The sequence below is a fragment of the Passer montanus genome, unplaced genomic scaffold (genome assembly GCF_014805655.1).
Source record: "Passer montanus isolate IOZ18808 unplaced genomic scaffold, ASM1480565v1 scaffold21, whole genome shotgun sequence".
NCBI lineage: Eukaryota > Metazoa > Chordata > Aves > Passeriformes > Passeridae > Passer > Passer montanus.
The window spans coordinates 6,079,007-6,104,475 of NW_024366703.1; the positions used below are offsets into that span (position 1 = coordinate 6,079,007).

The 25,469-nt window shown below is 40.7% G+C and overlaps 1 protein-coding gene across 2 annotated transcripts in view; it reads left to right on the forward strand.

Moving 5' to 3' along the window:
* Positions 1–25,469, forward strand: part of ARMH3 (armadillo like helical domain containing 3) — a 123,760-nt gene that overhangs the window by 7,070 nt on the left and 91,221 nt on the right. For both annotated transcript variants that reach the window (XM_039708993.1, XM_039708994.1), the window contains exons 3-16: positions 178–234; positions 374–520; positions 2,065–2,172; positions 2,983–3,075; positions 3,943–4,017; positions 4,668–4,754; positions 8,007–8,063; positions 9,403–9,446; positions 10,978–11,038; positions 11,981–12,027; positions 12,684–12,759; positions 15,348–15,441; positions 20,174–20,275; positions 25,410–25,468. In XM_039708993.1, the coding sequence (XP_039564927.1) occupies positions 178–234; positions 374–520; positions 2,065–2,172; positions 2,983–3,075; positions 3,943–4,017; positions 4,668–4,754; positions 8,007–8,063; positions 9,403–9,446; positions 10,978–11,038; positions 11,981–12,027; positions 12,684–12,759; positions 15,348–15,441; positions 20,174–20,275; positions 25,410–25,468 (1,107 nt within the window). The remainder of the gene's footprint in view (positions 1–177; positions 235–373; positions 521–2,064; positions 2,173–2,982; positions 3,076–3,942; positions 4,018–4,667; positions 4,755–8,006; positions 8,064–9,402; positions 9,447–10,977; positions 11,039–11,980; positions 12,028–12,683; positions 12,760–15,347; positions 15,442–20,173; positions 20,276–25,409; position 25,469) is intronic.

The following is a 25,469-nucleotide window of genomic DNA, read 5'->3' on the forward strand; positions in this document are numbered from 1 at the left end:
AGCTGCTTCTCTTGGTCCTTCTTTTTTTTGGGAATCTCTGTAGCCAGAATTCTGCACTTTGAGACCTCTTGGTCATCTGGCGGGTGATGCTGACTCTGAGCTACCCATGATAAAGACTTTCTTTAAATTCTGCCTGAATGATTTCTTTGCCCTCATGCCTGTTTCTTTTCTTTACAGACAGAGGACCCCAGTAAATGCAACCCTAGGTTTTGGGAGGAGCTGTTTCTCATGAAGGTAACAGAATGTGAACATCTTGTTGCTGTTCTGCCTACGAAGTGGCAGACTGTCAGTGCAAGGACTTCTGTTTCTAAGGTGTTGGTATAATGTGAATGGTGATGGTATAATGTGAATGAACTGCTTCTTAACCTGACAGGTCAACCTGGAGTATCTAGAAGGCAAGCTGGAGGCTCTGGATGGGGAAGAATTAATGAAGATAAAAGATAACATCAACTGCTTGTTTCAGCACTGCATCCAGGCCCTGGGTGAGGAGCACCCAATCAGAGTGGTGAATGCATTACAGGTACCACACTGTGAGACAGGGAATGCTCTTTCTGCTTCTGATGAGGCCATGTATTTGTTGCTGGTATCAAACACCTTGTGCTTATTTCTTTGTTCCTGAGAAGTGATGTCTGCAGGGCAGTTGCTACTTGTTGTCTGTGGAGGTTCCAAACATTCATAGTCCCTTTACTCTTGGCACAGCAATAGATGGTCTCAGAATTCAAGAGGATCTGATGAAGGAGGATGAAGTGGATGGCAATGAGCAATCAAAGGGGCTTGTTCACATTGCAGGCTGTTGGTTTGGGGTCTCAAAATACTTAGGCTGTGTAGCCTTGTGTTTTACTTTCACCTCTTCTCCCTTATTTCAGCTGCCTTTTTCAATTTCCGTATGGGTCAAAAAAGAAATAAAGCTCTGGAGAAGTTAGTGTGAAATTCATGCAGGAAATTGCCTCAGCTGGATACTTTCTAATTGGAAGCTGTGAAGAATTATCACTCAGAATTCATAGCCATTTTTGTGCAGGTTGTTCCTTACTAAAGCTCTGCTGTTCCGTATCTTGTGTGGGAGACTCCCCACCTCAGTTATGATATTTGGTGTTATTAGTTCACAAGCTGATTCTCACAGTTTGGTGGATGCATTTGTTTGAGGAGTGTGCAGAATGCATTTCAGCTTTAGGAGTAGAGGATATGAAATTCAGGTTTGAAGAAGTCATCTGTAGGAGACTTTGGACTGGCAGTGAGCTGGGAAAGTTGATTTGAAACAGAATATTACATCTCTGTTGAATCTTGCATTGTTTTATTGTTATTTTTAGAATTAGTTTGAAAGGGTGCTACCAAAATTGTAGTTATAGCTACATAGACAGCTTAGACCAGCCCCAAATTCTTAAACTTGTATCCAGACTCTTGAAAGAACTTAGGGCAGGTCACAAGAATCCTGCTGTGTGCATGTAAATAGGAACCAGGTAACACATCCTGAGCTAAAACTGGGAGAGTGTTCCCTTAATCAGACTATGTTAATGTGGAAAGTGATCCTGTAGCCAAAACTTACTTAAGCAATCCTTTTTTTGAGAATTGGCATGATGACTAAAGTTGTGTTTAGCCCAGTATCTGTTTCTGACAGTAACCAAAAAAAGGATGTCTACCTTACCTTTTTGCTTTTGTGTGGTTCTAGAGGTCTTCAAGGACTTGGAATGAAGCAGTAATTAAGCTGCCTCATAGACTTGGAGCCTTTTTTTTTTTTTTGGTGGGAAGATTGGTTCTTCTTGTTGACAAAGACACAGTTCATTGGTCCAAACTGGTATAGCAATGTGGTAACCAAACAGAAATTTGTGCTCAAACAAGAAAAATATGGACAAATATATTCTTCTTCAATTTTTACAAATTTTCAGCATCCAAGATCCCTTTTAGAAATGCCACAGCTGGAGGAGAGGTCAGACAAACTGTATGGCCTCCAGGCTGGTGGCATTAATTTCAGGATCTGCCAGTGCTAGGAGGGGATCATGCAGTGAGTTTTGCTGTTGAGTTGGAGGTGTTGCCTTACATCTCACCTTCTGTTTTTTCCCTTTGCAGACTTTGTGTGCATTGATTCGGGGTGTGCATCAGAAGAACAAATCCACTTCTGGGTTTGACATCATCAACATGCTTGTGGGTTTTGACAAGGCAGAGCTGTGTATGAAGGTGAGGCCCTGGCAATGCAGAGAAGCAGTTTGCACAGCAGCTGTGTTGCAAGGGCAGTGAGTGTACGTGGGTGTGTCTACCAGGCAGCAGCTTTTGGGGGAAATATTTGAACCACTTACAAAAAATAGCTGTCCTGAAGTTCAGACATTTGGGGTCCCTGGGTTGGTTAGTAATGCAACAGAGCACGTTGTTTTTCTTTAGTTCCACTCTGTGCAGTCACTGTTGTTGAGAAACCTTAAAGCCAGAAAAGGCTGTCACAGGTGATCACCTAGTATTGAACCTCACATCTTTTTCTTTATCTGAGAGCCATACCCTGGGTTCTCACACTCCTCAGCACATGTACTGTTTTAAACTTACTCGATGTTCTGTTGAGTTTGGGAAATGACAAAGTAACCAGTGATAAAGCTGAATTCTTGTTGTATCTTTCATCTCTCTACAAGAGTAGCAATTTTTCTTCTCTATACAACCTGTAGTATATTTGGGGAAAACATTAAGTAGTAGTTTGCCCATCAGATTTTTAATCACAACTTATATATGTGTTGTTAATTGGAGCTGTGCTGCTGCATCTAGAGAAAACTCATGGAAAATGATAATGATGTTCTACCAGTAGTCATTAAGCTTAGTTAACACAAATAGTGTTGAAAAGCAATAGTATGATTATGGCCTGTGTAGCAGTAGTAATGGCTCTGTTATTGATTCTGGAATAACATGGCTTTATATTAGTGCTCTGCTACTTGAATCTTCCAGCTATCAAAACATTTCAAGTAATTTAAAAGACTACTTTTCAATAATGTGACTGTTGTTCTTTAGAATCTGATGGAGAGCTTGGACTCCCTCCTCTGTGCAGAAGGTTCTGAAAGCCTCAAAAGCTTGTGTCTGAAGCTACTTCTCTGCTTGGTGACAGTAAGTAATTAACAGCTGTATAATAACTTAAGGGCTTATATGAGCCACATCTGAGGGATGGAACTGTTTCAAAACTTGAGCAGAATGCTGCAGTGTGAAGCTTAAGAAGGGGAAAGAAATGGTGAATGAGAGCCAGTGTGCAGAATATGCATGATGGCTCCAACCACAAAGCCAGTGCAGACTAGCAGACACTTTTCATCCTGTAGGATAGGTGCCAACTGGGGCTGAAGGGGAGAGGCAGGACGAAGTATCAGTTGGATTCACAGTTGTGGGTTTTTTAAGAAAAAAGATACTGAAGAAGTCCCAGTCAAATGGAAAGGAAGGGACAAGGGTTGAGGGAAGACAGAAAGTGTGGAGTAGACCAGAGTGGTGAGGATGTGAAGAATGAGGAAGTTGTAATAAATTACCACTCATCAGCTTTTGGAGATGGGCAACTGTGAACTATTTTGACTGTGATAAGAGATACTTGAGAGTGGTGGAGCTCTTCATTGCCCTCTTCATGATGGGAATGTTCTCAGTGAAGCATATGTGCCCTGTTTTTCATTCTCTGCCTCCTGGTAGAGCCTGCAGCAGCTGATGGCTGTTGTCATTCATGCAGCTGTGTAAAATACCAACGTGTGGAGGAATGGGGGAGCTCTTAGTCTGTGGGTGGTGCTTCCTGGCAGAGGGGGCTGGCAGGCAGGACAAATTTCTTTTATTCATGTCTAGCTCTATTGCTAGTCACACCTTGACTTGCAAAGTGTGAGATTCTGGATAAATGTGTCCATCTGGAAGCAGAACTCTCCTATTCCCAGTGTGTGCCTGAGGGGCAGCTACAGCATTGGTGGAGGTTTTGGGTGAGCTTTTAAAACTTGTGTTTGTACTCAGGTGACAGATAACATTAGCCAGAACACCATCCTGGAGTATGTGATGATTAACAGCATATTTGAAGCTATTTTACAGGTAAGGGTTCTTCCTTTTCCTGTGGGGACTGTTCCATAGTGAGAACTTCCAGTAATGTGTTTGCTTTTCAGCTTTTTCAATGCAATGTAGTTCACTGGCACTGTTGTTACTTCACTCATAGCTCAGTCATACATATATTTTGTAATGTTCCCTCCCCTTTACTCTAGTCTGCTCTGTTTAGTCACTACTGACTATTTAAAGTATTTTCACTTGAGACATTTCTGCACAGTTAGAATCTGAACAGATTTCTGGGCTATTTTCACACAGAATTTCTTTACTGGCAAAACTGTTTTTCAGAAGGTAGTGTGGATATATTTTTTTCTGCTCTTAGATAAATTATACTTTTTTCAGTGGAACTGAGCCTTGGAGAAACCCAGAACACTTTCACAGTTTATGATGAGATACTATATAATGCTGTTGTGAAATATATTTTCCCTTTATGCCCTGAAAGCCTATGTGCATCCTTTCTGTGATAAAAAAGCTTCTCTTTGTGCAGAACTTCCTTGAGGCAGTGGCGCTCTTTTCACCCTAAATATCCTCTTTCAGATAGAATATGATTTGCTCTTACACATACATTTCATGGCTATGCTCTGAGTCACTGCAAGCTTCCTGAAGGAGGCCTAACAGAGCAGTGTGATTGTTTATTCCAGATCCTGTCCAGCCCTCTCAGTCGCAGGGAGCATGGCTATGATGCTGTTGTCCTTCTGGCCTTGCTGGTCAACTACAGAAAGTATGAGGTAGGTGTAGAAACATCACTTCTCTCTATTTCATTAATTTAGGGTGGCCTCTGGGTTATGAAGGCAGCACACAGTACAGTTTTTAGCAGTGCACACTGTAGCATCAGGGCATCAGCGTGGAGCAGGAGAAGCTTTGCAAGGCTGCCCTGTTATGCTCCCTGTGTCTGTCTCTGATGGATGTGTACAATCAAATGTGTATGATACTCCTACAGTTCCTTCTGTGCCAGCATGAAAGAAACTACCTAGGGAATTTGCATTTCCTTTGTGGAAATAGTCTGAGCAAGGTCCTTTTGGAAGAGTTGCTGTTGTGCCAAGCCACATGTCTGCCTCAGTTTGTGTGTGACTGTGTGGCTATACATAATCTCCAAAGTAAAATGAGCTGTCAGTCATCCTGGGCTTCAGACTGAATTTGTGATTCAGGACCTGACTAGCTGACTGAAAGAGCACAGATCCCCAGAAGAGATGGTGAAGCTGTGACCAAAGAATGAACTGAAACATCACAGCTAGTAGTTCCAAGAGAAGTCTCTCTCTCTTGTTCTTTGATGGATTCCTCTTTGAGGAATTTTATTCATCATCCTTTTTATGTTTATGGTATATTCCCATTTTTTTCTGTTATTCATCAGCTTGGAAAAAAACCCCATTTCAAATGTCAGAACAACACCTAATGTTGGCTTTTTTTTTTTTGTATGAGGCATGATGCTTTAATGATCATAATGGGTTTTTTTCTTCATAAATAGGAATATCTTAATATACTTCATTAGGTGGCAAATAGGAAGGTTCTGGAATAATCTGCCTTTCAACAGAATTACTGGAAGGGAGCAGGCTTCAAAACCTACCTGGTTTTATAATAGGTCTTATTCTGAATTATGAATAGACCTAGAGAATATGCAAGGACAAGAACGACACTTGGTGTCAAAGTAATGTCTGTCAATTTCTCATTCCTGTCAATGATGTCAGAATCATGAATTGCAGATTCTCTTCTGCATTCTGTGCCATGGTAGCATGGAACAGGAACAAGGAGTCTGATTTCAGTATATGGCTATGAGGGAAAACTGTTGGGAATTATCTGTAAGTGGGGTTACTTATGGAGGTGGACTGGGAAGACCAAAGGTGTCATTGCAACATTCAGACAGATGGTGGAGAGCTGTGTAATCCCATCCCTGAGGCATGGATCCTGTGGTAGTAAGGAAGAATGCTGTGAGTGCAGGAGACTTATCCTTGGCTTTCTGGGGAGTATTGAGCTGGGGTTGAGTGCTTTGGAGAACACTCTGAGACGTCTTGAAACTGGGCACTCTTAAGGAAGTTGTGCTGATGTTTGAGAAGTGCAATCCATACAGCCCAACTGAAGCAGACATGTAGCAAGGGGAACTTCAGCCCAAGCAGCTCTAAGGCTGAAAGCTACACCCAGGAGGGTTTTATGTGACAACTGCCCAACACTGCCCTTTGTAGCAGTGCTACAAGCCAAGCCTCTAGTAATGCAGCCACGATCTTTGTCTTTGAGCAGCTGCTTTCGTTTGCTGCTCTTTGGCCTTAGGGTGAGTATGGTGGTTGTCTGGTTGTCAGTGAATTGTAGCACACCTTCATGCCTCAGGTGCTCTGGAGTTCTCTTTTTAGTTAACTGTGGTGCAGCTGAAAGGTTCTCTTTTGGTCAGAACTCCATTGATTAAGTTGTGTTTCCAGCTGTTTAAGAAAATCTAATAAGGCTCAGAATTCATTAGCTGACTATGATTTTGTGTCTGTTTTTAGTGTAAATACCAGTGTGTTTTACAGTAGGATGTTCTTTTGTATTTTTGGGATGTGAATTTTGTAATCTCAAATTCCTTGGAGAGTATCTCTCCATTACCTATATTGATGAGATCTTGGCTTGCTTATTAACTCCTGTTCTAGGAATTTACATATCTTTACTTGTAACCTTTAAGGGGATGCCTCTGATTGAAATCCTAATAATTTTCACAAGTTGTTCCAACTGTATACTTATCCAAGCCTTCAGCTATATATATATATATTTTTTAATACTAGTCCTGATTTCAGAGAAAATGCTTTTGCATTGATACTGTGAGAAAGAAAATGCTGTGAGAAAAAGCATTTATTTGATCACTTTCCCAGTGTTTTAAGAGGTGGCTGTTAAAACATAGAATCAGATCGTGACTTTTGGATACATACTCATTGATAACAAACAATGTAATTCTAGGTTGAATATGATGCAAACAAACAGTAGTTTGTTTGCATCATCTTCAACCTATAATTACATTGTGTCTTTTGTTAGACAGAGCTGGAAGAAATTAGTTAAAATGTGGGGTTTTCCCTTTTTGTGCTTGTCTGGCTGCATATAGTGTATCCAACAACCCTTCCTGTCCAGTTTTGTGCACTTGCTTCTCCTTGGTATAGACAGCTTCAGTGCTGAAAGACACAGCTTTGGACAATCAGAAAGTTAATGTGTTTTTATTTTTTATTTTCCCAAAGATCTTACATAATTCAGATGATTAAAAAAAAATATTCTCTTTAACAAAAAAGTAATTATTCAAGCTCCAATTCCCTGCAAAATGACCTGCCTGCAGATGAGACGTTTCTTCTGTGTCTTGATTCAAAATCAACTTTTTTAGTTTTGCACTGACACAAGTAAACCAGGAAAAATATGCATTTACTAATCTGAAATGCTTCTGAAATGATTAGCATTTGTCTTTATAGATGAAGCCTGTGTTCTTTCTTAAGCGAAATTCAAGGCATTTATGTTCTCTGGAGACTTGCAACTCTTAGTGGTGCAAACAAAGTGTTGCTCTCTAACCCAGCAGCAGATGAGTCTAGAATGCTGTCCTGCCTTCCTGGGTGCTGCTTTAAGCAATCTTTGCAGGGTGGTGCAGAAGGGAGACAGCAGAGCACTGATGCTGCATCCAGCTTCACTGCCTGTTCCTGCTGCAGAACTCTGTGTGTCACAGATAACAGGCTTGCAGGATGGCTGCTCCACTTTCCAGACTGGCAGATGAGCTAATGGAGGGATGGAAACTCCCTCCTCTTCTCAATAAAATCAGGAGACTGCCTGGCTGAGCCAATAAGGGGAACATGTCCCTGGCCTAGTGGTCTTACCATGTGCTGTGATTCTTCTTATTTGTGTATATTCTGTTTTATGGGACAGTTTGACAGAGATTCTTCCCGGGTGGTTGTGTAAACTTGGAAACATAATAGTGTTTTTTTCCCCTGAAGGCTGAACTTAAAACCATTTTCCTTTCTTCTTTTCCGCCCCACCTTGAGCAGTCAGTGAATCCCTACATTGTGAAGCTGTCCATTGTGGATGATGAGGCCACACTCAATGTGAGTACTTGGCTTGATTTCTCTGTGCTGCTGGAGATGCTCTTTCACATGAAGTGTAGGCTAATGGATGCCAGCATGATGTATGGTAGAGATCAGGTCTCAGAGCAGTGCTGCTCTAAGGAGCACCAGGGCAGTGATTGTTCAGCCCTGACTGTGCTCTTGCAATAGCTTAGGCAGCTCATGATTTGAGCAGTTTGATCACCAGTTAAATGGTGGGGGTGGTTAAAAAGCTAGGTAGCAAGGAACATGCTAAAGTTGATGTATTATGCATTCATGAACTATCTGTACACTGTTTGCTGTCATGTGCCAAAGAGGACAGGATGATTTATGCCAAAGGGAATCTCATTTCCGATGCTGTGTCTCTTGATTTTACCAGTCCACAGGTGAATTCTTGTAACTCAGTAGAAGCTTGTATCTGACTCAAGAGTCCTGCAATATATTTTGGGTTGTAGCTACAGTCTGAGTTTTTTATCTAGGCCTGCATTAAAATTGTCAGCAGACTGAGTTTTGTGAGTTCTGGGCTTGGAAGCTGCTCTTTAGGCATGAAGCAGAAAGCAAGCTCCATAAATAAAGGGCTAAATAAAGGGTGAGAACTGTTAGTAGTTGTGTGATGATGGAGGCTGTTTGCAAGCAGAGAAAGGCTATTTGTGTCTATGACTCTTTGTTTTAAATTTTTGGATATCTTTCCTCTGACACTAACTTTCTAAATTTTCTTTCTAAATTGCTTGATGCTTTACTGAGGCTTCTTGAGTGAGAACTCTGTCGGGAGGTCCAAGGAGAGTAAATGTTTTCTGTTTAACGTAGTAATTAGTAAATAACTTTCAATTTTGTTGTCTGGGTTTTTGTATTATAATGTTGTTGTATCACAGCACATTTTAATAGTTCAAACAGCTTCAAGAGAAATTCTGCATAGCATGCTAGGTTATCTTGGGAGGGCAGCATTGCTGTGGAGGCTGTTTGCAAGCAGTCAAAGGCTATTTGTGTCTATGACTCTGTTTTAAATTTTTGGATATCCTTTCTCTGACACCAACTTCTTTCTAAATTGTTTGATGCTTTACTGAGGCTTCTTGAGTGAGAACTCTGTCGGGAGGTCCAAGGAGAGTAAATGTTTTCTGTTTAACGTAGTAATTAGTAAATAACTTTCAATTTTGTTGTCTGGGTTTTTGTATTATAATGTTGTTGTATCACAGCACATTTTAATAGTTCAAACAGCTTCAAGAGAAATTCTGCATAGCATGCTAGGTTATCTTGGGAGGGCAGCATTGCTATGTGTGTTCAGTGTGTGATTTTCTCCCTTGAGATTTTAATGTGGAGTTTTTTTTAAACACTTTTTTTTCAGGGAATGGGACTTGTAATTGCCCAGGCTTTATCAGAATATAACAGGTAAAACCAAATTGTGTCTTGTTTTTCAATACATGATAGTTACTGTATATTTTCACAATTTTTTTTTTGTTTGTGTTAAAGCACTTGTTAATCACCTGACAGCCTTGATGCACCTGGAGAGGCAGGGAATAGTCTTATGCTTTGAGGTACTTGGCTTCAGTTGATGCAGTCATTGCAAGTCTCAGTGCATCTGTACCAGCTGGGCTGATGTGCTTCAGGAGAGATCTTGTTGTAGGGGAAGATATCCATTGTATGTTTTTATTATCATGGATTTTACCTCTGTATGAACTTTGTGTAAAATCTTAGTCACAAGTGAAAAGATAATAATTTGCTGACAGCTTCTCTATTGAAAAATTGATTTAGCTGAAACACTATCTACAACAAACAAACAAATGTATCCAGGGCTGTCCACATGCCAGATCAGAGATGACTAGGAGATGTAAACTCTTCCACGTGGTGGAAAACAGTAACTACTGCTGAAGAAAGAGCCAGAAAGGCAGCATATTCTTAGCATCTACTTCATAAGTAGCAGCATAAAACATGCAAGCTTTCCTACAAGGAAAGTGCTTTAGAAAAATGTGGAAACTTACAGCAATTTCACCTAGGAAACTCAATAATTTTTTTTTGTGCAGTAGGATTCTCAAAATATCCAGAAAAATATTTTTATTTCTTTGAAAGCCTGCTGTGATGGTTCTGCGGGTGACTTGCAAAATCAGCAAATCATGTAGATGTATTTAACAGAGTAAATGACTAGAGTAAAGCAGAAAAAACTTCACCCACCCAATTTCCTTCATTCTGACAAAAGCTGTTTCAGATCATGGCCTGTTTTTCTTAGCTCATTTCTTCCCCCTTTCCCAAGAATTTAGATTTGGTTTCTTGGCATGTTACCTTGTGTGTGATCAGATTCCTGTGTGACAGACAAAATAAGTGGCTGTGTGAGCTTTGCTAGTCCCTTTGAGTGCCTGATGAAGCAGTGTAGCTTAAATCTGAAGTACCCAACCTGTTTGTTGACTTCACTTGCTCTAGTTTCAGTCTCTTCACTTGCTCCAGGAAAATGGGATCAGGCCATGAACCATAAAGGTCCATATGGTTTCTGCTGGCCATTTTTGCTGATTTCTTTCTGCACTCAGCTGGATGACCAACTCTTATTTTTTCTGTAGTGGATGATGAAATGAAAATGTTCTGTGTGCTCACGTGGCTTATTGCTGTTTGACAGTGCAGGACAAAATTTGTGAAGTCACTTGATCCCTTTCCTTCAGAGTTAGGCCAAACTGCTTGTGTCCTCTGCAACAGCACAGGCATTGTTCAAGTTTCACATCTTTCTGCAGCTTCACTTCAACTCTACACAATTTACAAATATTTTAATACCCTTTATCTCTTCTTTTGGGAGTCCTTGAAAAAGGGTGTTGAATGTTGAAGTTTCCTCCGTCCTGTATTCTTGTCAAATAAGACTAAGACATAGGGATTTAGGTGAAGTAACCCTGGTTCCATTTCTAGCCCTGAAACTTCATCCTTATTCCTTTTTGTTCAGGCAATACAAAGATAAAGAAGAGGAGCATCAGACTGGTTTCTTCTCAGCCCTAACTAACATGGTAAGCAAGGAAACGTGTTTTTCCATTCTTAAAAAGGTGCATTCATGCAAGTTCAGCTGGAGAGTGTTTCTAAAAAGAGTGAGTTTGGATTGTGAGTTCTGGAGATAGAGATGGATTGAATTAATCAAAACTAAATACAACTGAAATGGTTGTATTCTGAGGAGTGTGTTGTCTGGCTGGGAAAACTGTTTCAAAGGACAAGACCCCTACTCTTGTGTTGATAGCTGAAATTCTTTTCTTGCATCTTCTTCACTCTAGTTGACTTTATTTTAAAAATCACCTTACTTTAAACTTTTAATAATTTAACTTCTTAATCCTTTTTAAACAGCTATGTATTTCTAAAAACTAGTTACTACTCCGGTGATGTGGCCTAAAACGTAGTGGCACATAGTCTGGAATGTCACTAGTCTTTGAGGTTTTATTTCTGTACTGTTTTGTTTCTCAAGCTTGGATGCACTTTAGCTAGGAACTAAAGCTTGGATTCTGCAGTGGGCACTGTCTGCATTTTTGAAGGGTACCCTTCAAAAGCAGTTGTGAATTTCTTCCTTGTAAAGAGTACTCACTGTTCCTCTTGTTCAGTTTGGCTTTGCTTTAGTCAGAGATTTCACAGTAATCTGAAATCTAACTGACAGAAAAGTTCCCTGTAGGTAAGGGTAGTTCAGTGTAGACAGCTGTCTGTAGGAGTGACTTGAGTAAAACTGTGGCCACCCTGGGACAATCAGATGGGAAATAACCTCTGTTGTCCTCTTAAAGAATGGCAAACTAATCCAGGCTGGGATTCAAGAGCCAGTCTTTTTTTTTTGTTGTTTTTTGTGATTTGACAGGTGAAGCATTGGTCAGTGACAGTACAGCAAAATAAAATGTGTTTTTATCCATGTGTTGTCTCTTGCTGTCTAATAGCTTTCCCAAATTCCTGCTGTGCAATGCTCTCTCTTTCCATAGGTGGGCAGCATGTTCATAGCAGATGCTGATGAGAAGATCTCTGTCCAGTAAGTGCACAGCTGTTATTTACACAATGGAGTGGTCAATGCCATCCCTTCCTTCACGGAGCTATTCCATGTCACAAAGCAAACTAGAGGAGCAGGTTCTCCTGTCACTGAAGTGGTACCACACCCTGCAAACTGTGATTTGCCCTTCCGTGAGGAGGGTGCAGCAGGAGGAGATGCAGCTGAATTGCTTGTAATGAAGTCTATAAAAAAAAACTCCAGTGGTTTTTATGAGGTGTTTATGAAATATAATAGGTGTGTCACAGGTGGCACATCAGAAGCAAAGGTTGTGCACCCTGGCCCTCACCAAAATACTTTCTGAATCAAGGGGGCAAGTGATAAATGTGAGGGATTTTAGTGTTTTTAGGACCATCTGCTCTTAAAAGAGAGGGCTTTAAGTGGAAAACACTGAGCAGCTAGGGACACCTTCAGTGAGAAGGCAATAAAACTTGTACATGTGCTCTAAAAATAGCTAATTTTGTGGATTGCTACTACTAGTACTGTAATTAGTACTACTAATAGTTGGAAGAACAGCTGGATTACAGAGGCAGAGTTTTCCATAGTTGAAAAAAAATTGTTTTTTCAGATAGGCCATGCTTCTGAAGAACTTGTCTCCTGGTATTCTGATCACTAACTGTGCCTTTGCATCCTTCCCACAGAACAAATGAAGCAATCCTTCTGGCCCTCTATGAAGCTGTTCACTTAAACAGGAATTTCATCACAGTTCTGGCACAAGTGAGTTTCAGTGGAATGTTTCCCCATTTCTTTGTAGTGAATGTCTGAAATCAGAGAGCCAGAAATGGAATTGGTGAAAAGATAGTTTCTTTTTTTTTTTTCCCTTATGTACTTATCATAGGATCAGCATGAAAGAGCAGAAGCAGGCCAGGACCAGGGAAAGAATTTTTATTATATATTTCCTGCCTTGACAGTAAATGAGTTTGAGTTTTGAGGTCACAGTTCATGTTGGAATGATTAATTTTTGCCACTAAATGGGAAGGGCTGCATGGAGTGCATTCTGTGCCCTATTCATAGTCCACTCAGGGGGAGGATGGAGTGAGCAAAGCAGTTGCTGTAGCTCTCAGAGTAAATTGGAGTTTTGTTAAGTTACATTGAGAGAAAGAGGCTGATTCAGCTCCCAAACTGGATGGATTGTCCTGTGTGTGCATGCATGGACTGTGTGTTGTTGTCTGTTGGGCATTCTTCACTTAGGGACCAATTGACATGAGTTGTTGTTTCAAATACTATTTTGTGTTCAGACTTCCTTGAAGAGCCCAGCCCCTTTGGTGTGGGAACCAGTTGTTGGAGCACAGCATTTGTCCTTGGGATTTTTATGGTGGAGAAACAGCCTTCTGAGAGGCTGCTCTGATCACAAGTCTCTGGATGCTTTTCTAAATGCTGTGTGAGTCTGGGGAGGTGGTTGCTGCTGGGAGGCAGATAATGAGCCTGTCTGATGCAGTGATTGTGCTGAAAGGGTAGCCTGATGTGTTTAGGAAGACCTTCAGGTTCAGGCTTTTAATTTTGGTCTGTAGATACTGCTTGTAATCTGTGAGAAAAACAACATCAACAAAACAGTTAACACCTTTGCCCAGTTTGTTCAGGTCCTCAGAGTGCAGCCATAGATTGCAGGCTGGACACTTGGCATGATAGAGGAGACCTTCGGGGACTCCTGACAGTAGTGGTGATGGAAAAGGTCTGATAAGCAGATCTACAGCCTCTGAAGAAAGCTTCTCTTTCATGGATGGTTAATTTGTGAAGTTCCCTGCTTGTCTTTTCCCAGGTTATTCATCCCTACCACTTCTCAGAGATTTCTGCTCTTTCAATTCTGTGTCATACCAACTCAGGCCTTTCTGTGGGCAAGATACTCCTTGGGGAAGAGAGGCATTTGGCAGGGAAAAGAGCAGAGCAGAAAAAGATCAGCTAGAGTAAAAGCTCTTAAAAATAAAAGGATAGACTAGTTACTTGTGAAAGAAGGTGAAGCAGCCACTGATCAGTGGGTTGAATTGGAAACATACTCTTGGGTGGAATGTCTATAATCCTTCATTTAAGAGAGGGTAAGGTAGGTCATGTCATATTGAAAAAACCTCATAAAAGCTGATGAATTCTCTTGCCTAAGCTGGTGTCCATTGCTTGGTGCTGCATGAATGGCTTCCTGCTGCTGTGTGGCACATGGGGAGAGCAGGGGTTCAGTTGTGTGGGTATCTGGAGTGTTAAGTGTGTGCTCACCAGCTGTGGGTGCTCGGGTTTGCTGCTGGGTGGCACTCTTGTCTCTCATCTGCCAGTCACTGTTCTGGAGAAAGAAGGTAAGCCCCCAAAACCTGTCTAAGGAAATCTGGCTTATGTAAGACTTTCAGTAAAAAATGGTATTTTAAGTGTAAGTTGGTAGCTGTAGGGATGTAAATTGTTTTTGAGTTGTAATATGTGTGCCTGTCCTTCCCATAAAATATATGTATTTATAGTTGCTCATAAAATGAGATATTCAAAAGCAGCATGGAGGATATCACTTATGAAAAATCCTATGGAACAAACTAACATCACATCAGCAGTTCTGTATCTTCCTTTTATTTTGAAATTGTGATGATATATTAAGGCAGATGATACATTTATGTAAAACTTGCCCTATGAAATGGACACTTTGCTTGGCAGCCAGACTCAAAAATAGCATGGCAGATTGCCTACACTCTCACCAGTGTGGATGGGTCCGGAAGCCTGCAAAGAGTGAAGTCAAAGCAGTAATTAGGCAGGCAACTATTAGCAAAGATGAAATGGGGAGAGTGACTGGCTGATGGAAGCTGAGAGGATCAATAATGATAGTATTATTTATGTTATGCACTGTTTTCCTGCAGTGTCTTTCCTGCAGGGCTTTACAGTGAGACAGGAAAGTAATAAATTGCCATTATGTTTGAATATGAACAGGTGGGGGACAGGAGCAAGGAGAATTGGCTCTTAGAAATAGAAGTAAAAGGATCATGGGGAAAGCCTTCAAATGCACATCCTTACCTTGTTTTAGGGGGAATTAGAAGCTATTAACATTGTAGGCTTTTGCAAATCTTCTCCCATTCTGCATTAGGGAAGGGGATTTTTTCTGTCTGCTGGGGAGAGCCACCAGTTTCTGATGTATTTTTGTGTTTTGTGGAGTAGAGAAATTGATGTACAGTTAGACATCCAAGGTCAGGAACCATGGCCTGGCCCTTTGGAGAAGACGTTGAAGTTTCTTGAGACTTTAGTCATGTGTATTGTACAAGAGCATGGAACAGTACAAGCAGTGGTCTGTGTTTCTAGTGCCTGGGGAAGCAGTTGACCTATGCATTTATGTTTTCTCTTAGAGCCATCCTGAAATGGGCCTGATGACATCACCAACAAGCCCAGTTCCAACAACACCTGTCACTCCGCTTGGAACCACCCCGCCTTCTTCAGATGGTAAAAATGCAATGATCTCCTGAGGAAAAATTATTTAAACTGTTAAATAACTAGCAAACTATTTTCTGGAGATTGAATCTAATGAGGTCTGTCTGGGGCAGATGTAACTTGGTGGTCCCTTCCTGGAGTAATATGCCTTGCTAAACACGGGCAAGATTATTTGACTCAAATTTATTTTTATTTTGCCTTGTGTATTGCTCAATGAAATTATGCTGATATTCATTCTGAAAATAGTACTGCCCCCATATTTGCATAAAAGTACACCCAGCCCATTAGTTATTCTGTGTAGGCTTTTACTTATGAATATTACTGGTGTCGGGTCCTTTGCCTGGGATTATTTGTCATTGGAACAGATTTACAGAGAATTGCTGTGGATTCCTGCTTGTCGTTAATGCACTTGTCCTCAGCTTTGAATTAATTGGGATTTGAATTCAGTCTGGGTGTGGAAGTATTCCTCCCTCTTATTGCCTTTTCTTTGATAGGCTTTGTGAAGGACTGCTTAACCTGAGATCTCTTTTCTAAATGAGATGTTATGTGTCCACATAAATATGCTTTGAAATCATCTCAAATAAAACCCTTTCATTTTAAGGTATGGGTAGATATAGCCTAGTTGAAGAGAAGAAATGAAATGGCTGTTTTCATGTACTTTAATGGCATCTGAGTTGAAGAGTGTTTAATGAAGGAACAGAGTCAATTTGAATAGAGCACAGTTTGGAAATATTTCTGGGGAAAAGCAGCCTGGGTTACTCAGTTATATCAGCTATTCAGGTCATTTGATACCCTAGTTAAGGATGATCCTCCTCATGGATGAATTCTGTCTGGTTGCCATGGATAACAAAAGCTTCAGATAAAGAGTCCCCTGTGTCTTTGTGTGCATATAACATGAAATGTGGAGGGATGGGCATTTTATGGGCTTCTGTTCAATGTGTTCATTGCAAATGTATCCACCCCCACACCATATTACACAACTGACAGAATTTGTGCTTACCTACATCTACAGCTTGATTGCACTTTTTTTCTTTATATTTTCATTTACCACAAGACAAAATCAAAACAAAACCTCCATCCTGCTTTCAGCAGAGGCAGTGATCTTGAGAAGTTTGAGGCTTCTTGTGGCTTCTATGGTTACAAAATTTAAGAAAAGGATCTGATCTTTATGTGCAGCAATTGCATTGGGAAGCTTGCTTTATTTTTATCTGCTGTCACCTTGTTGATCCCTACAATGTGATTTTTTTTTTGTGGCCCTTGGCTTGGTTTAGCTTGATGGTGCTTGAGTACTGCTGTTTTAAAGAGATGTCAGAATTTTCCTCATTTACTGAGGTCTTGCAACTCAGCTGTAAAATTTGGCTATGGCTGCCAGTTAGCAAGAGGCTTTTTGGCTTTGGAATGATAGGATTGCTTTCTCTTTACTGCAATAAAATAATGTGTAGTTGAACTGTTTTGAAGTTACATTAACGTGTAGAAATCCATCTATGTATTTCAGGTGCTTTTGTTTTATGCTGTCTGGGATAAAAATAGGGTTCATGTTCTGGTTTGAAATTTCTCTGGCTGTTAACCTATAGTGTAAATTAAGACCTTGTAAAGTTTCAAAATGTGTGTTAAAGAAGGTCTGTATCATGAACCAAGATAAGCAGCGATGTGTGCTTCAGAGTGATTTCTTCCTTTTTTTTTTTTGAGAAATGAGGCTTTTGCTAGAAACTGTTTATCCATAATATGTAAATCAAGTGTGCCTGTCACCATAGTTATCTAAATGTCAGTTTGCTTACTGTTGTTAAATATTCATTCACTACGTTCATTGTAACAGCTCAAGAAGGATCCACTGGGGATATAAATACATTTTTCAGACTTTTAGCTAAATCTTTGAGCTATTCATAATATTGGGAGTGAGAAAGCTTCCAGTCTCATTGCACAGACCTTGCCAGCAGACATGGCACATCAGTAATGTGTCTGGAGCTCCAGGTCTTTGACTGAATGGACTAAACCAGCTCACAGGTGGGCATGTGCAACCTTTGTAACCTAAAAGCCCCGTTATTTTTTTATGTGATTTGAACAGTGAACTTATATTGATGTGTTTGACCTGTTGTTTCCAAGGGCTACAGTTTTGTGTTGAAGATGATTGTGTAATCCTGAGTTCCATGAGAACCTCAGCTGTACTCTGGGCCTCTCACTGCACAGTTTAAAGAATCCCGCATTTTACTCTTGGCTTTTCTCCTTCATCCTTCTGTGCCTGCCCTTGCCCCAGTTGAAGCCTTACTTGCCTCATTACAGGGTTATGAGATACGAGCCTTGAATTTTGAAAGGTGTTTTGTATTAAAGCAGACTTATCTATGAACCAAAATACAGTTGTGTACAGGATGAAATTATTTCCCCTCAGAGCCCCCAGCCTCGTCATCCAACAATCAGATGTAATTCCTCATTTCTTACAAGGTTCAATCTCATGATAAACACCTTTTTCTTTCCTAAAAGGCGAGAAAGACTTGAGCATTCCTGAGGATAGGCAGAGAAGAGATGGTATAATACTTAAGATGTGTGTAATAGTGGTTTGCAAATCTGTTTCCAGTGCAAAAGAAGCCCTGTCTTAGGCTGTCTTTATATCATGAGAAGAGAGAGACTTTGGTCAATCATAATTCAAGCCCTCTATGACCTCCTGAATGTGAGAACCTGTGAGTTTTACCCCCTAGGCAGCCAGAACAGTCATGTCATTGTCATGTCAGGACAGCTGCATAGAGCTGGAAAAGGTCTCCTTGACTCTTGAGCCTAGTGCCCTGTGCTTGCAGGCATATCATCATGCAATCCCTTGAATTTATCAAGCTCTGACTCAATCTGTTCAATTTATTTCCCAATAATTTCTACTGGGGAGCAGTTTCAGTATCTTGTTCCTTGGTTAGATATATTCAGCTTTGCAGCCTGGATTTCTTGTCAATTGATACCCATTTGTCATGGTGTTAGGTGTCCCTTGAAAGGAAGGTTGCTCTTCTTCACATGCTGGTTTACTCACCTGTGTTTTGCTTTCTCATAAAAAAGGTACTCTGTTCTTCTGATCAACATACTAGCCTGTCTTTACACTTGTTCAAGTTTAAGTTTGTCCTCTTTGGACACAGCTTGTCCATAATTATGCACAGCCTCACCAGCACCTTGTGCAGGGCATTACAGTGTTTGTGTCTCTGCTGGAAGTGCATTTCTGGGTATATGTTGTAGAACTGCACTCTTGTGCCCTTCATGTTGGTAGCTTGTCACCTCGTGATCTGATCATGGTATTTTGTTTATTCCTGACCGTATGGCTTGCATTGTTTATTTCATCTTGTGTTTATTATCTGTTCTTGTTTATACCCATTCTTTATGTGCAGTCTGATACTCCTCTGTGTTTACACATCCCAACTTTCTGCCATTAGCAGGTTCATTATCAAGCAACTGTTTCTTATATCCAGGTCACACAGAAAAAAATAATTATTCCCTAAACTGATGTCTACAGAATTCAAGCAGTAATTTTGCCTCACACCAGTATTTTCTCCAATTGTATCTTGTTTGCCAGATCTTTGATGTGAAATAGAAAAGAAATTTAATTTAATTTAAATTTCTTTGAGTTCCCACCTATTTCCTTCACTTTTAATTTTTTTTGTACATAACTGTATTAAGTGCTTTACTGAAGTGTTCCTAAGCTAGCTCCATCAGTGTGGAGATTTTTTTTTCTGAGCTACTTTATCTTAAATGGTATCAGACTTATCTGGCAGGATCTGCAGCTAAAAGCATGATGCATGTTTCCCACTGATCTTTCTCCTCCTTTTCAATATTTCTTGTAAAGCTTTCCAAATGGAAAGGCAGAGAATGGCTCTTTAGGACAGCTCAGGCTCAGTCATCAGTAAGAGTGTGGCTCAGTCACATGATAGAGGCTTGACAGCTCATAAACTCAGTGCTTCAGATGGGGAATGGGGGAATGAGTGGGGAGGCACATTGTGCAATTAGCTGAGGAGATGAAATAGCTTCTTGTAAAGTCTGAGGCAGATGATGTCCACTGTTAGGGTGTCAAAAGTACAGCTGGTGATAGAGAAATGCCAATGAACTGCTGCGGGTGTGGAAAGTACATTTCTGCTTCCTGCTGGGTTGAGATGTATCTAGCACAAGCTGTGACTGCTTTTGCTTCTTGATTTTTATAAATCTTCTGTTTGTGCCTTCGTTTTCTTTGGTCCTGCAATAATTGTTACGTTATGTCTTGTGTGTTGCTCTTGCAAGAGCAACTGTTGTTGAGAGGGAAGAATGGAATTGACACAGACCTTTTGGAACTAACATTTCAAAATTGCTGAAACAGAGAAGGGCCTTTCCTGTGCACGTCTTTTTACAAAATGAGAATTGTGTGACTGTTATCTGTGTTGCTTGTAAGAATTAATTAGATACCAGGGCAAATATCCCGATTTCCCTGGGCTGGGGATGTTGATGAGTGCTAAAACAGGGGGCTCATCTCCCTGGGAGGAGGAGCAGGGGCAGGACAGAGAAGGATATCACTTTGCAGGGTACCACAGTCTGTGCTTAGAGCAGGAGAAATGGTTTCTGAGGGAGTGGTACAAGTCTTCATAACAAAATCTTTCCTGGGTGGTGATGGAGGAGGAGGAGGAGGTCAGGTGGCCCTGCAGGTAGGCTGATCCTACCCCAGACCTGTCAGTCTGTGTCTTAGTTCTCTGTATAGTTATTTCTTGTATTTGTATAGGATAAATGTGTCTTATCTGCTTTGTTCCAGTTATAAGCTCTGCAGAGCTGCCTCTGGATGCTGATGTGCAAACGAGCAACCTGCTGATAACCTTCTTGAAGTACAGCTCAATTGTGATGCAGGACACAAAAGGTAAGTGAATTCTGTGGATGCAGCCAACAGTGCTTCTGAAGTCAGAAGGGCACAAGAACATGCCTAGTGACTCCAGAAATAGAAGTGGAGTCTCTTTATAAAAAGATTGAAGATTCCACCTTTTGAAAAAATTAAGTGATTTATTATTGTGAGATAAGACTTATGAAAGTAGGAGAGACCTAATACTGGCAGGAGAGATGTCAGGTATGGAAAGAATGTAATAATAAATGATAATACCTAATAACCAAGCCTGTGTATGTGCTGTAGGTGCGAGTATATCTAATTCACAACTATCTGTCAGAGAGAGGAAGTCTGAGACCAGAGTTGTATTTTTAAGAACACTTAGAAACTGACACAGAGGGCAAAGCTCAACGTTAGAAGGAAATACTTCCTTTGTCCTTTACTTAAACAAGTAGCTCTGTTATTATAAATAGGGCAGCAGCAACTTAGACTGCACTGGCAGTAATTTGCTTGAGAAAGTATCTGTCTGTGTTGTGCCTTTTGTTTCTGCTGTAGTTCTGGGGGGTTAATTTCAGCTTGCTGGAGCTGAAGTATTGCTTAATCTCCTGCTCAGGGTACCCAAGGGTGCTGTTTTGCCCAGTGGTTATAAGGGCAGGACCATAGTGTGAACATAACAAGTGATCTTTGCACCGTATTTCAGGCTGTTACCGACTTCCGCTGTTAAGTTAGATATAACAATAGAAATATGAAGATATCTGCAGAGCTATGATACATCAATTACTGAATTTCATGAATGCTTAGCATTCAGTAAGAGAGCAGACAATTTCCATTTATCTGCTAGCTTGCAGTGAAATTGTATTTGGCTGTCTGGCACTTGTTCAGTAAGCAAGCTAGTTGAAGAAAAAGTTGTAACTGAAACTAGGGCCAAAAGGAACTTCATGCACCCCTGTCTGCTTTTGGCTGGGACAGAGTTAATTTTCTTCTTAGTATCTGGTATAGTGCTGTGGTTTTGGATTCAGTATGAGAATGGTACTGATAACACACTGATATTTTGGCTCTGGCTAAGTAGTGCTAATCCTGTGTCAAGGACTTTGCAGTGTCTCATGCTCTGCCAGTGAGGAGGTGCACAAAAAACAGGGAGGGAGCAGAGCCAGGATAGGTGACCTGAACTGGCCAAAGGGATATTCCACACCATAGAATGTCATGCCCAGTATATAAACTGCAGGAGTTACCCAGAAGGAGATGATTCTTGTTTGGGGATGGGATGAGCAGGAGGCAATGAGCAATTGTATCAAGAACTGATTGTGCAGCACTTTGTTTCTCTTTGGTTCTGTTACCTAATCTCACTCTGCTGATGATTATTATGATTATCATGATGAGATTTCAGTTATTAAATTGTTCTTATCTCAACCCACATGGTTTACCTTTTATTTCCAATTCTTCTCCCCACTGTGGGGAGAGGAGAAGCATTGCAAGTAACTGAGCAGCTGCATGGTACTTAGTTGCTGTCTGGAATTAAACCACAACTCCTTGGAACCAAGCAGGAGTTACCCAGAAGGAGATGATTCTTGTTTGGGGATGGGATGAGCAGGAGGCAATGAGCAATTGTATCAAGAACTGATTGTGCAGCACTTTGTTTCTCTTTGGTTCTGTTACCTAATCTCACTCTGCTGATGATTATTATGATTATCATGATGAGATTTCAGTTATTAAATTGTTCTTATCTCAACCCACATGGTTTACCTTTTATTTCCAATTCTTCTCCCCACTGTGGGGAAAGGAGAAGCATTGCAAGTGATTGTGCAGCTGCATGGTACTTAGTTGCTGTCTGGAGTTAAACCACAACTCCTTGGAACCAAGGCAGAATCAGGTTTACCTGTGTCTTTTCTCAGAGGTTTTGCTGACAGGTTGGATGAAGATACTGTGATAATGGAGCAGCATTTTCAGACTATCCATTCCAGTGTTAACTGTCCTTACTGTGAGAAAACCTCGTGTGCTTCCTAAATTCTTTGCTGTGATTTAAATTAATTACTAGTTATCTTCTCCAAGATAGATATTGAGAATGGATTATTTCTTTTTTCTATGTGTCATCCCTTATGTATTTGAAGTCTTCTTTCATGTTTCCTCTTGCTTTTGTCTTTTGAACTAAACCACATCAATCTTGGCTCAGTCATTTTAATAGATTGCACACGTGAGGAGGGCTAACCAGCTCTCTAATGTGCTCATTCTCATTTGCTTTTCTCAGGGTCTGTCTTGCTGATCCAAGACTCTGATGGAACAATTTTATATTTTTCAGTTTAACTTCTGCCCTTATTAGTCACTGTAAATGGAAAGGCTGCACAGGGCCTTGGAAACTACCACACTGGATTCGTTTCAGATAGAATGAAAGGGATTCCTTACTAAACAAGCCAGTGAGAGATGAGTTTATTGTGTTATGAGACAGGAGTTGGTGTTTCTTTCTTACTTTTTTTCTTTCTTTTGGTTCTAGCTTGTATAAGGTCTGAAATTTGTGCAGCTGATAGACTTCTTTCCCACCACAGTAGTTCATGGCAGTGAGCTCCACTGACTGATCATTTAGAAAGTGTGCCTTCCAAACCAATACTTACTAATTCTAGTGGGTATGTTCCTGACCTTATGTTTTGATTATAGATGAAGCACTGCCTTATTTTTTTTCTTGTATAAGATCAAGCATGGAACAGACCGCCCAGGGAAGTGCTTGAGTCACAGTCCCTGAAGGTATTTAATTTGGCAGTTAAGGGCATGGTGTGCTGGATTAATGATTGGACTTCATGATCTTAGAGGTCTGTTCTAACCTAAATGAGTCTATGCTTCTATGTGACACCAATGTAACAAGAAGGATTAATAATTCTAATTTACTCCTCGTGTCGTGAGACAGATGGGAACACTTAGAGGGGAAACTGGTTTGTTCCACATCCAGGACTAGACAGTTGTTTTGGTCCTATCCCAGAGAGCATAATTTAATAGATTGTGTTTGCTACTTCCTTCTCTTGTTATCCTCCCTTGTGTCAGTCAGAGGCAGCTGCCTTGGGAGAAACAAAACCTCTGTGTCATTTTCTCCCATCTGCAAAACAGGTTTCATACTGATGTGCCTCCCTGTAGAAAGTGGTCTGCTTTGTTGCTTTAATGAAGGTTTCTGTGAAAGTGTGAATTGTGTGTGCAAGTAACTGCTTGCACAGCTGCCCCATAGCTCCTGGAAATGGTCTGATGTTCACAAATACACTGGCAGAGGGCAGAGTCCATGGTGTGAAACAGGAGCCTTTACAGCATGATCCCCAGAGAGAGAAGTGGTAGCAGCACCTACAGAAATGTACAGGGAGGCTTTACAATATAAAAATAACAAGACTCTTGTGTATCAGTTTTATTCTAGGTCATTTCTCCTTCTTGCTGAAGTACAAAACTTCACACTTAAAGGTTTTAGCTGAGGTAAGGAGATGGGAGAGGCTTTTAACTCTCCCATTCCAAAATTCCTCTTCATCTTAATGCTGCAAGATGAAACCAGCACACTTCAGGGCACATCTTGTTAGTAAATATCTGTCCCTGAGCAGCATAGAAAAGAAAACAAAACAGGTGTCAAACTAGACAGAAGAGCTAGATAAGCCCATTCTATCTGTTTTTCTAATTACCATATACACACCAGCTAGCAAAGTGTTCGTCAGAGTCACCTGCAAAGAAGGAATTTGGCTGATGCTGTCTTGTGCTTTATATGAAAGTGTGTCTGACTGTTTCAGATAGCCCTCTCCTTTGAAGTCACCTGCAATGAAGGAATTTGGCTGTCTTGTGCTTTATATGAAAGTGTGTCTGTTTCAGATAGCCCTCTCCTTTGAGTTTGACTCTAAGGCAGATGTCTGGGGTGGCATGTTTAGCACTCCTGTGCTTTAGAGCAGCTTTTGGAAATCTCTGAAATGTGCAATGTGAAGCCTCCTCAGAATTTAGTTATCAATGTGTTGTTTTTTGTTGGTTTATTTTTGTGGGTTTTGGGGGTGTGTGGTCCAAGCACATTGTTTTATAGAATGAAGATTTTAAAATGGGCTTGATTGGACAGTACCTTCCACAGCATGATCTGGCCTTGCTCTGAGCAAGGATTGAACCAGAGGTTTCTTCTATCCTGTGTTACTCCATGTCTATATGTGTCTTGGGGGTTTTTTTATATTCAAGGTTAAAATTGAGAGGAGTTTTAAATAATCCAAATAAAAATTGCATTCTTCTGCCTTAGTCTCTCTGTTTTGCTCCAGCTGTCATTCAAGGCAAAAGCTGTTTAAAGTTGTGAGTTGAATAAGAAGTTGTGGAACATGATCAGTGTGAAACTCTTGGCTTAAAATACTAAGTCTTTTCAGACTCCCTTCTTTCATAGTTTTGCATATCTTGCCCTGCTCTGAGCAAGGATTGAACCAGAGGTTTCTTCTATCCTGTGTTACTCCATGTCTATATGTGTCTTGGGGGTTTTTTTATATTCAAGGTTAAAATTGAGAGGAGTTTTAAATAATCCAAATAAAAATTGCATTCTTCTGCCTTAGTCTCTCTGTTTTGCTCCAGCTGTCATTCAAGGCAAAAGCTGTTTAAAGTTGTGAGTTGAATAAGAAGTTGTGGAACATGATCAGTGTGAAACTCTTGGCTTAAAATACTAAGTCTTTTCAGACTCCCTTCTTTCATAGTTTTGCAAAGAGCAAAGTAGGTTGTGTCTCTCTATATTGGGGTTAAAACTTGGAACTTAGAGCATAATGTCAGCAGTTGTTTTGCTACTCAGTGCTGTGCCTCTGTGAAAGCTTGGCTGCTTGTTTCATAACCTACAGCAAAGGTGATGTTTTGTTTTCCACCTTGTCTAAGAGAGGGAACAGTGTGTCTCTGCTGTGACAGAAGGGCAGTATTTAGAATATCTGTGGAAGTAAAACTGAATGAGACAGAATCCCAGCAGATTGTTACAATGCTGTTGGAAGTTCAAACCTGAACCGTTGCTGTTGGTGCAGACTGGTGACAAATGGGTGGGATTTAGTGTCCAGGCTGGAGGTGAGTGCTTAATACTATTAGCTATCATGGAGGGAGTGGGACTAGGAAGAATCTCCAAGCTGGGCTTTTCTTTTGGTGCAACAGCTTTCTTGCTCTTCAGCCTTGCTGGGCATGTGTGGCTCATGGAGCTCTTTTCTCTCCTTTGCAGATGAGCACCGGCTGCACAGTGGCAAGCTGTGCCTCATTATCCTGACATGCATAGCAGAGG